The following is a 12,338-nucleotide window of genomic DNA, read 5'->3' as shown; positions in this document are numbered from 1 at the left end:
AATTAATTTTAAAGAAACAGAGACCTAAGCCTACCCTCTTACCTACAACTTGGAATTTCCTCTGAGCAGCAGGGAGATGTAATTTAGCCTCAGTACCTCCCTGTCCCCCAGAGAAGTGGCGTACAGCTCTCTTGCTGAGAACCTGCTTCCCTGCACGTCAGCCCACAGCAGCTGATGACTCCCTCCTCCCTTTGCATAAGGTCAGTTTTCTAATAGATCAATGTCTTGCCATCTCCTCCTCTGTGTTGGCAAGGTTCATTCATGTTGCGGTTGAGAAGTTTCTCCCCACACCTGGCAGCTACACTGAAGAAAAAACACATTGTTTAAGCCAGTGCTCCCACCTGCTTCTTCCAATGAATTCCTTGTGTTCAAAGCCATGTAATAGTTGCACATAGACTGATGGTCATTTGAGATCCATATAAAATGCAAGATGGAAAATAAGCATATCCATCTAAGCAGCATGCAGGCATCCTATGGCTGGAAATTCTGGATCTCAACACTGAGAATTCCTGGGTTCCTACACCCACCCTAAAGTGTCAGTAGCAGGGCTGCAATTACAACACAGTTGTCTGAACCTCTGCTCTACCCGCTGCAACAAGCAGCACCTTATCAACCCTGATTTTCCATATGTTAATTTTGAAAATCACCACAAACTTACTTAGAAGGTGTGAAGTTAACAGGCATCTACATGCTTTAAAAAGATGAAATCCTGACTGAAACAGTAAGAAGGATTTATCCATTCCAACTAAACGTTTGTATCACTTCTTAGCTGGTAAAAGATCCTTTTGAAGTCAGTATCTATATGGAGAGAAGTGATTCCATAGATTTTCTGACCTTTCAGCATATTAACCCTGTTATAAATCCTAACTCAATTAAAATCCTTCTGATTAAGACAAAAATTCTGCATCAAGTTTTGGAAAGCTTCTAAAATCTCCCCCCTCCTCCAAAGACATATAATACCACAAACCTTGGCCAATTTTATTGCTGAATTTGTCAGAAAAGTTATCAAAGGTATTTTGTGGAAAAGGTAAGACTACATTACGTCCCAGGGTCTTCTCTGACCTGAATTAATCTATGACATGTACTGTGAGATCATACCTTAATCCATAAGCAAGTAAGAACCACTCAAATGTTTTACTCTGCACTACAAGAGAACAGTTCTCTTGCAAACATAAGCTGAAATTCTTTAGACAGTATCTTGTCTTACTGAGAATTGTTCCTTGTAAGTTTAAGCATGTTGAAAAAGACAGTAATGAGGAAGAGTTACATGCAGAGCATCCCACATGACATTAAGAGACACCTGCCCAGAACCAATAGTAGTTTCTAACCAAGGCACACTGGTGGTGCACCAATGACACCCAAGCCTTTGTCTCCTCCTACCATATCTTAACATATGTCAGACCTGGTCTAATCAGCTGAAGTTTGGCAATGACATAAAACCAATGTTGAAGAGCACAGCTCCACCATTTTCATTTGTGGCAACCACAGCAGTATCTTAGAAAACGGTTTAACCACAAGACTATCACTGCCTGCACTAAGATACTGCACAAAGGAAACACTTGCACATTGCTACATATCACTTTTACACACTCCCATGAATGTGGGGAATAAACACTTCTGTCAAACATTTTTCTTTGCTCTTTAACAGTTGGATATGAGCGCAGCACATCGGAAGTACCAAGAAAGGAGGATGAAAAGGCAGAGTTAACGATCTCATGTTTTAAGTATATCTACGTTTGCACTACGGTTGAAAGGCAACGAGTCAGTTGAGCTAACTGCTTCAATTCATGCAGCAAGCTATACCACATGTTATCTGTGCTTCTTATTCGTATTTGGGCATTTTTGGTTGAGGCACCTGTCCAAAACGTGGCTCAACAGGCTAGGTTATATGAAACAGTTTGATGTGCAACCCTAATAAAACCTCCTATTGGCATCAAAGGAGGATATTGACAAATGACTTCATCCAGGAAAGTTGTTCTGGCCCCCATTTACTAAAAAGCAACCATTTGACACTCTCTAATGACATTAATCAAGCTCTGAACCTTTGCTGTTGTATGTCATAGCAAATGTTTAGCACTTTAAGGTCTGAAGTGCTTGACTACACATTGTATATTAAAAACAAAAGACTTTAATTCATTAAAAATAGTCTCTCATGCTAGATTAAGTTCATTTGCTGCACCCGTCTCTGGTCTGCCTTTGTGTGTGGTCTCATTTAAAACAGACACACATGAACTAGAACCTACTTTATTCACAGGAAACAAAAATACTATTGGCTGTCAATCAAAATAACAGACACTGAAAAATGGCAATACCCCTGGGTAAGGTAATTTTAATTAAAAAAAGAAAAGAAAAAAAAAAAGAAAAGAAAAAAATGGAATTACGATGATGAAGAAGCTGCTGCCTTCTCTGGGAATTCCTGTTTCATCACCTTTGTCAAAACATCTCACTCCTATATATTTTATAAAGGTCTTTTGCAGATCTATTAAATCAGCAGCTTCATTTATGCTCACTCTGAGCTATATTGATAAAGATTATGAAGCCATTAGATGGCTCATTAAGCTTGCCTTTACTTACCCCCAATTAAGATTTCAGGTGTCTCTGGGTTTGAGCTAATTTCAAAGTGGCTGCCATCTGGGACACTCTCAAGGAACATGATCAGCTCCTTTTGTAATGATATATCACATTAAAAACTCTAAGGCAGCAGCTCTGTTATGTGCAATCTCATTTTTCATATGTAGAGTTTTGTGCCTGTTATTTGGGGGGGCAGGGGGGGTATTTAGAAATTAATCCAAAGTGCTAAGTTTTGATCCATGGCTTTTACAGCACTAAAATTACTGCTACTAGCTGACAGTTGAAATGTCATTAGGCATAACATCCCCTTCTTCACAAAAGGAGAGTTTTTGAGTTTGTGTGTGCAATAAAAAAAGAGATTCAGATGTAGTAATGACAAATAATGTTGGTGTATGTAACAAAGGTGTCCTTTACAGAAAAGTTCCTTTTGAAAAGCAGAGGTGAGGACCAGCACAGTGAAGTGACTGAGATCTACTGATCTCTTCCTCAGAGCAGAGAGTAGCACAAAAGAACAAAAAAAACACAGACACAGGTCACAACCATCTCTCAAAAAACCATGCTTCAGAGAGGCTTTCGTCTCAGTTTTCCTACTAAGAGGAGGAGAGCTGAATGGGCAGTCAACAGAAGGAAAGATTTTCATGGTAAACTAAAACTGAGGAAGGAAACAGAGAGCACAGGCTCCATTTTGAAATTATGTCAGGCAGATAGGGCACAGAGTTGTTACAACACAAGATCTCTTGCTGGAGGGAGAACCACATCACACAAGACTTTGGCAGTGGAGCATCACAGCAGGCTCAGAAAATATTCACCATGGCTTTTAGGTCTTCCATTTTGAACCAGGTGATGTTGCAACATACATGGATTCTCTTATCAAGATATGGCACAAAGACATCATGATAGAAATACTGTGCAATAAATGCACCTTTTGTTAATTTGCAAATAAATAACTGACTTGAAAAAGCTTCTTCCATACAATTGTTCAATCAACAACATGAAAGCAAAATCTTAATCTAATCCAATTATGGTATAAATATCACGTGAGAAATTTTAAGTGTTGCCCGTCACATGTTTTGATAACACTTATGAATGCTTAATATTTAACTTTTATAAAATTAAACCATTCTAGATTAAATATCAGTCATAACAAAGCCAGAAAGGCAGTGCCTGTGTGTGTCTACACATATACATGCATGCATGTGTGTGTGTATGTAATTCCAGCCCTGCAGTTATAGTTCTGCCACAGATGGAGCTCAGATCGTCAGGAGAAACAGGTTAAAAGCAGAAGATATTAACACTACATCTCACTCCATTTTCCCATTATGGCCTGTATCTTTTTTTACTCAGAGCCAGAGTGATGGACAAGGATTAAGCACATTCAGCACACAAATTCCTTTACTAGGTAGTGCAGATCAGCATTATTTACGACCTACCTTGCCCATTTGGTACATGTTTATGCGTTTTTCCTTTCCTAGGGGTTGACTGGCATGATGATGAAGCATTATTTGTGGCTGTTTTTGTGTCTTCTGTCTCCTCCTCCTCCTCTTCTTCATCCTCATCATCCTGAGAGCTTCCAAAATATACCATGTTGCTGGGCAGGGCTGGAGAACCTGATAATTATAAAGAAATGGCTCTTTAGCATCATTAGATTCACTTACTGCTGTAACCTTATGGATCATAACCTACTTTAGTGTTATGCATAACAAGGGAAGAGAGGGACTCAGATGGAAGGTCACATCAGCGCATGACTAACTGGACGTTTGTTTTTTTTAATTAATTTTTAGCAATAGGATATGTATGTGCTGGAAAAGCAGGGTTTCCCCCTTCCTGAGCACATTCTATTCATACTTTAGACAATCAAACAGTCTTGCTAGAAGCCCTAATTAATAGCTTTATATACTCAGAAAAGGACTAATGCACACACTTAATTTCAAAAATGTGTGCTTAAGTGCCTTACTGAAGTCTTAATGCACAAACTAAAAAGCTTGCAGCTTTTCCAAAAGAAAAGAAAGCATTTACAAACCAATCTGCACCCCAATGATATTTTTAGGTTATTATTACAATAAAATAGTAGTATTTAGACTCTAAAATGCTTTGCAGATCTCTACAGTATTGTACACAATGTTTTACAGTATTCTGTTTCAGTTTTAAACAAAAAAGAAAACCTGAGACACTGAGATGCTTAAATTTGCCTATTAGGTCCCTAGCAAAGGAGAGAAAAGAGCAACGGTCTCCTGATGCCTCATGTGCTCCTCTTGAGGATGTTGCTTCTCATCACTTACTTACTTCCCATAATGCTCCCACTGCCCTGCCTTATGTGCACAAGAGTAAGCTAAAACATGCAACTCAGTGAGAGAGAAGTGAGAATTCACAAGCTTAATAACAATACAAGGTTGTAATTTAGATAAAGCTCTTGCACAAAATTTCTCTCATGTGTTTCATGCAACAGTGCATAGGTTTCCCTGCAGTGCATCAGAACTACATGACATGACTGTAGCAATCTAATAACTATTTTTAAATGTACAAATGCTGTTCACAAATAATGGATACTTTTTCTTATGCCCAATACTAGTTTCTACTTCAAAATGCAGGGACACACGCCCTAGTAGCTTTCTACTCACAAAAATCTAATTATTTTTCGTTTTTGGTGAAGAGAGGGAAAAAAACAAAATCAATAGAAGTGAAGAACGTGGACTCACTGCTTCAGTTATCTTCCTGTAACTAAATAAAGCAAAGGACAAAGAAAGCTGGGCTACAGATCAACAACACAAGGTAGCAGCTATTGAGCTGATGCTTCCTTAGGAAACACTTCTGGCTTCAAGCTCTCCAGAACAGCAGTTCTGTGTTTTGTTTGTTAGCTGTTGGCGTTGTCATTGCCAACAACTAACTACAGCTTATTTTTGGGTTGCATATTTTCTGCTCCCACCAGGTTTGTACAAAATATTCTTAATTACAAAGATTACATTTTAATGAATGGATACCTAAATATGGGAGAAAAAACAGGACAGGCTGTTTCTGCAAGGAACCATCCTAAGCATACTGGTTTTGGCTGTGATGAAGCTAATTTTCTTCACAGTAGTTTGTATGGTGCTGTTTTAGATTTGTGACCAAAAACAGACTTGATAACACAAGGATGTTTAGTTACTGCTGAATGGTATTTGCACGGCATCAAGGCTTTTTTTTCCTTTCCTGTTCTTCATGCTGCCCTGCCAGCGAGCAGGCTGAGGGTTCACAAGAAGCCTAGAGGAGACATATCCAGGACAACTGACCCCAGCTGACTGGAGGGATATCACAGACCATATGACATTATGCTCAGCATTAAAAGCTGGGGGAAGGAGGAGGACAAGAAGGCTTTCTGAGTTACAGTGGTTTTCTTCCTAAGTAACTGTCACATGTAATGAAGTCCTTGTTTCCTGGAGATAGCTGGGGTGGGGGGAGTGAGTGAGCAGCTGTGTGGGGCTCAGCCCACACCTGTAAAGACCTTTGCTCTTGGTCTCCATAATGGCCACTTTGGGACTGCAACTGCCTTGGGGAGAAGCAGAGAGAAACTCCCCATTAGCACCCCATGCTGTGCATCAATGATAGCACTGGCACAGCCAGGGGAAAACACTGCAGAAGCACCTAGGGCATGACAACTCCCCCCTGCCCCAAAATAGCATACATATTAATCCATCCAACCTAGACATAAATGTATGGACACATATGGTTACTCTAGGGAGAAAGCCTTTTGCACTCCACAAATTTCAAAGCATTCAACACTGTCCTGGCATGATAACCTGGTCTCTAAATTGGAAAGATTCAATGGATGGGTAAGGAATTGGCTGGATGGTCACATATGAGGAGCTGAGGTCAATGTCTTGATGTTCGAACGGAGACCAGTGAAGAGTGGAGTTCCTCTGGGGCCTGTACTGGGAGTGGCACTGTTTAACATCTTTGTTGCCAACATGGATGATGGGATTGAGTGTAGCCTCAGCAAGTTTGCTGACGATACCAAACTGTGTGGTGTGCTTGACACACTGGAGGGGCCTGATGCTATCCAGAGAGACCTGGACAGACTTGAGAGGTGGACCCACATGAACAACATGCAGTTCAGTAAGGTCAAGTGCAAGGTGCTGCTCATGGGTCAGGGCAACCTCCAGTATCAATACAGACTGGGGGTTGAAGGGAATGGAAGCTGCTGAACACAGAAGGACTTGGGGGGTTTTGGTTGATGAGAAGCTCAACATGAGCCAGCAATGTGTGCTTGCAGCCCAGAAAGCCAACCATATCCTGGGCTGCATCAAAAGAAGGGTGACCAGCAGGTCAAGTCAGGTGATTCTCTCCTTCCACTCCACTCTGGCAAGATCCCACATAGAGTATTGTGTCCAGTTCTGGAGCCCCCAACATAAGAAAGACATTGAGCTCCTGGAGTGAGTCCAGAGGAGGGCCACAAAGATGATCAGAGGGCTGCAGCACTTCCTCTAAGACAGGTTGAGAGAGTTGGGTTTGTTCAGCCTGGAGAAGAGAAGGTTCCATGGAGACCTTATAGCAGCCTTCCAGTACCTGAAGGGGCTACAGGAAAGCTGGGGAGGGATGTTTTACAACAGCATGTAGTGATAGGACAAGGGGCAGTGGCTTTAAACTGGAAGAGGGGAGATTTAGGTTAGACATTAGGAAAAAATTCTATGGTGTGATGGTGGTGAGACAATGGCACAGGTTGCCCAGGGGAGTTGTGGATGCCCCCTCCCTGGAAATGTTCAAGGGCAGGTTGGATGTGGCTTTGAGCAACCTGGTCTAGTGGAAGGTGTGCCTGCCCACGGCAGGGGGGTCGGAACTAGAGGATCCTTAAGGTCCCTTCCAATCTAAACCACTTTATGATTCTCTTGTATAGACTAATGTTCAAATTTAGCTTGCTGACATATTTCAAGGCATGGAAGCTGTAGCAACTTACAGAAACAAAACTGTTCATGTTTTTTATGCAAACCCAGAACTTTCTGGCACACTCTAAGCAATCAACCATAATAGGCAAAAGGTGCTGAGAGGCACATTAATTCTTCTGCTTGGATGGGAGCAAATAACTAGAAGTCTCCAAAACAGTTACTCTAGGACAGTTCTGCCAGAAAAATAAATTGTTGGGTTTTTTTCTTCCATTTAGATACCCAAGTCTGTGGTATGGATTCAGAAGTTATTAGCTCTGCAAGTCTGTACCGTGCATCAGTTATAATCATGGTCCTAAGTCTGGCACCATCAGTGCATTAATGCACTGATAAATGATGGCAGTAAAGGAAACTTACTGTTAAAAACACTCAAAATTAGATTCAAACACAGACTGAAATCTATTATCAGTAGAGAAATGGTCCAAAATGTTATCCTTCTGAGTCACTAAAATAGGAGACCACATATAGCATCTATTGTCTAAGCCCAATCTTTCCTAATCTATCATTCCATAGAGTGGCTGAGGGAAAAGGGGCTATTTAGTCTAAAGAAAAGGAGGCTGAGGGGAGACTTTATTGCTCTCTACAACTACCTGAAAGGACACTGTAGAAAGGTAGGTGCTGGTCTCTTCTGACAAGTTAATAGTGATAGGACAAGAGGGAACAGCCTGAAGCTACACCAGGGGATGTTTAGACTGGATATTATTAACATTTTTTCCCCTGGAAAGGTTGTCAGGCATTGGAACAGGCTGCTCACAGAGGTGGTTGAGTCACCATCCCTGGATGTGTTCAAAAGTCATACAGATGTGATGCCTGGGGATATGGTTTAGGGGTGAACATGGTAGAGTAGGGTTAAAGGTTGGACTGGATGATCTTAAAGGTCTTTTCCAACCTACATGATTCTGTGATACCTAGACTTCCACATCTCTGAGCTTTTTAGTCAGCTGCATTGAACAGCAATCAGAAATAGAATTATCATCTGCTACACAAATGTTGTTATTGCAATAGCAATATTTTTTCTTTTTTTCTTTTAAAGCAGAGAATAAAATATAGTACTGTGTCATTCTGCTTAGAAAGGAGGGAGAGTTTAACCCAAGTGAGACAGCTGATACAAACTTCACCTAACTCCTGGTATTCAATCATTGTAATCTCAGCTCGTAAATATTTGGTCAGAATGACATTTTTTAATTCTTTCCAATCAAGAACTATGAGCAACAACAGTTAAACTGCATTCCTGGGACAGATGGGACTGTTTGGGAAATACGTTTTCAAAGAAATTAGACTAGAAAAGTCCAATAACACAGGAGAATCCTGCTAGCCCTCACTTTACTGATCTAAGTGCTCTGCAACATGAGACCTTGAAGAAAAGCTGGCATTCAATCTGGTTTGCCTCCCTCCCAGCTTTTCCTACATATTTATTAAAGTTGATTTGTAAAACAGAAAGCAAGAAAAAAGAAAGAAAAAACAAAGGCTTAACTCGTGCATTTTTGTTCTATTTAAGCATCATAATGGATGAAAACCACAAAGAAATATAAGAGACTTAAGCTTTCTTGCTTACTTTTTGTATTAGGACTACTTTTATCGATGTCTTTTATAATGCTCTGGAATAGCCTCAAATACTGAAAATTTGTTCACACCTGTGGATTGAGCTGGTTAACACCACTGCCATTTAAGTCTGCCTAGCTAAGGATGTCCAAAAGGCTGAGAAAACACTGAAATACTGAAACAGGCTGCTGAAGATCAAGATGCTGCAAATTCCCTTTATGAGCAACCTTAAGGAAAGACAAGCCTATAAGTACACTGTGGTTTCATTCAAGCTAAACCAATAACCATTATGTTGATTAGGCAACACCTAATGTGTGTAAGCATGAGTGGCTGATGTGCACTGGTGGTTTACACCAGGCAAAGAGCTAACAGACATCCCCCACTGCCCCAAACTCCTCTTGTGGAAATAAAACTCAAGACTTCTCATTACTGAGGAACTAATGAAGCCCATATGAGTGAAGCTGCACCATTAAGAGAGGAAGCTAGGTGATCAGTCACTTTCATTATTATAATAAGGATTCCTGTCCTAAACATGCTTCATAATCTGAGACCAGACAGGCATGTGTATATGAAGCCATAGTATAACTCTACAAGGGACCCAGTTTGTTACTCAAATCTGTTCATTTCTGTAAACAATACTATGTGGTGTTATTGTAGCCACAAATTATGAAGTCTGTTGGAGAGGTGGAGAAGAATGTGCACTCATGAGCTAGTTTGGTTTTTTCAGCTATATCAATTGGTATAACAATATATAATACCCTTCCTCACAAATCTGGCCTGTCTTCATATCAAGTTAAGAATGTCTTAAGCTTCCCTTACAGATTGACTTTGTTGAGTGTTGCTGCTGTCAGGTTTCTCCTTGAAACAATACCTTTATACAAGGTATTTATACTGAAAATTATATATGACAACAAGATGATAAAAACACTCCAAAATGGCGTAAGAATAAGGAAAACTGCAGGTTCACCAGGTGCATACATATACACATGTTCACAGAACATACAGTTCTAGGTGCTTCCTTGATTTTTTTAATTTATGACACACCACTCTGCACATTTTTGCCTTTGTCTAAAGGGCACCTTTAGAATTTAATTAATAACCAACAGCAAAAGAGTTGCAATGCTCCAGATAGCGGGCAGCATCTGTGCCTAGGAGGTGGTGCATGCCAGGTCTCAGCACTCTAGGTATATCACTCCCCCCTTCCTCACTTTCCATCCCTAAGAAAAACAGCAGAAAAACATTTGCAAGAGAGCTATGAAAGCCTGTGGCTGTACAGAATTTTACAAGTGTTCTGTGTCAGCAGCCCCCAAGTTGTTCAGGCACACGTTACCACTGACAGTGGATGAAGGGGGAGACCAGGGAAACATCCCTCCAGCACCTGGAGAAAGCAGACAAGAAGCCCTCCACATTAAGAAACTCATCCTGCTGCACACCCGATCAGCAGGTGCCTGAAAAACCTGCTCACTCAGCAAATCTGATTGTAATCTAGAAAATAAAACTGGCCTTTCCACTACTTATTTAGAAGACATTTCAGGCAAGGAACCATGTGGCTACATTTTTCTTGGCATTAAAAATTGTCTACAGAGCATTTACCCCTATCTGGCCTCTTGTTCTTACTCCTGTGCCACCACCTTGACTATGGCAGTATAATTTTTTTGTGGTGCCACACGGTGAATCGGATCGGGGAATTGATTTAGATTAAAATCCCAGACTAAGGAAATTAAAGTCCATTAATAAATGCTGTAACTGTAATGCAATGTTACAAGATCTCAAGTAAAGATTTGGAAAATTTCTATGCACACTTTTTCTTATGTGTAGCTTAATACATCACTTTCAGTTATTAAACAAAACATGAAACGCGGTATGTTTCCAATCTCTTGCAGGAGACTGTACATTTTACATTCTGTCCCGATGATGTCCAAGCACACACTTCCTAAATGTGTGGGTTTTTTTCCCCCTCAAATCAGTTGATTTGTTTTGCATCAATATTTGAATAAAACCACATACCATAACTAAAGAACTGGACAAGGTGACTTCAATATGACAGACAGAAAGTAGAAGCAAGCAGAAGGAAAGGGCATGCAGAAGCAGAGCAGAAGAGATGGGTTTGGGTGTGCTGGTGTTGGAGAAAGAGGCAAGTGGCAAGAGATAAGTTAGCAGATGGACCAAGGCTGCAGGAGCAACAGGAGAAAGAAGATGCTGAAAGAATTATTGACATTAAATAGTAACAAATACCGTAAAGCAGGTAGGATACCTTTAACAGGAGTATGTCTGATAGTGCTGTTGATCTGCTGCCCTGACATGTACTGCTTACCTTTTCCTGCTTCACCAAGTTGCTGTCAACCCACAGTCAAGAGCAGAAAAGCTATGGCCAAGGCCAGGCAGCAACCTAACAAACTGCCACGGCTGACTAAGGCATGGTGCAAGCCACACAGAAAGCTCAGATAGCTAACAAACCCTCTTGTCACCAGTACCAAAAGCAGGAGATCCATGCTCCTGTCATCAGATACCACTGTGAATGAAAAAAATTGTGAAAGATCATGAACGGCAATTTTTTCCTTTTTAAATTCATTCAGCAGAGTTACAATGAGCTATGAATTATTACAAAAAGGGAAGATACTCTGCTCTTTAAAAAATGAGGTCTGAAGTATGTTTGGCAACTGTTTCTGTGAGTATCTGCATTTTCATTATTTAAATTCTCTCGAGTATTTTTGTCTTCCCTCCTATTGTGAGAGCAACACAAAAGAAAACCTAACTATGTAGGAAAAACAATTACCACAACTATACACAGTGTTGCCTAATGCATATGAAAGGATGACAAATGTATTTTATGTTATATTATGTTATAATAATTTATTTGATGCTTAAACAACAATACGTAGAAAGTAAAATACATTTTCTTTAAGTCATGGTGCTGCTTTTAGCAGTTTTCTCAGAAAGATATTACCCTTTGCATGTGGAATATTCAGGCTTGCTACTAACAGCAGGCAGAATTGATTCTTACAAAACCTGTACATACAGATGCATTGACCTCAGCAGCAAGTGTCTGATTAATAGAATAAACTATACTCTTTTTCAGCCATTTTATTTGACTAATGAGGTTATTAACTTTTTTTTATTTGACAAATGTGTAATTTTCCCTACTAAATTATGGTATGTTTTGTTTCTCATTAACTTTTGTCTGGGACCAGCTAAGCATACTAAAAAAACTCTGAATTTGGATCTGAAGAGTGGAATCAGAAGTATGGAAAGTGCATGTGCTTTGCCAAAAGCACTATTTCATTACTCTTCAGAATTAGCTGGCAGTGTTTC

At 40.1% G+C, this 12,338-nt stretch overlaps 1 protein-coding gene across 3 annotated transcripts in view; it reads right to left on the bottom strand.

Moving 5' to 3' along the window:
* The window catches only part of JARID2 (jumonji and AT-rich interaction domain containing 2), a 224,376-nt gene that overhangs the window by 47,771 nt on the left and 164,267 nt on the right, over positions 1-12,338 (bottom strand). For all 3 annotated transcript variants that reach the window (XR_007888493.1, XM_051609208.1, XM_051609207.1), the window contains exon 5: positions 4,002-4,178. Coding sequence is in view for 2 of the 3 variants with exons in the window: in XM_051609208.1 (XP_051465168.1) it covers positions 4,002-4,178 (177 nt within the window). In the remaining variant the exon portion in view is untranslated. The remainder of the gene's footprint in view (positions 1-4,001; positions 4,179-12,338) is intronic.

Source organism: Apus apus, chromosome 2 (genome assembly GCF_020740795.1).
Source record: "Apus apus isolate bApuApu2 chromosome 2, bApuApu2.pri.cur, whole genome shotgun sequence".
NCBI classification, from domain to species: Eukaryota; Metazoa; Chordata; class Aves; order Apodiformes; family Apodidae; genus Apus; species Apus apus.
This window is presented reverse-complemented; position numbering and strand designations above follow the sequence as displayed.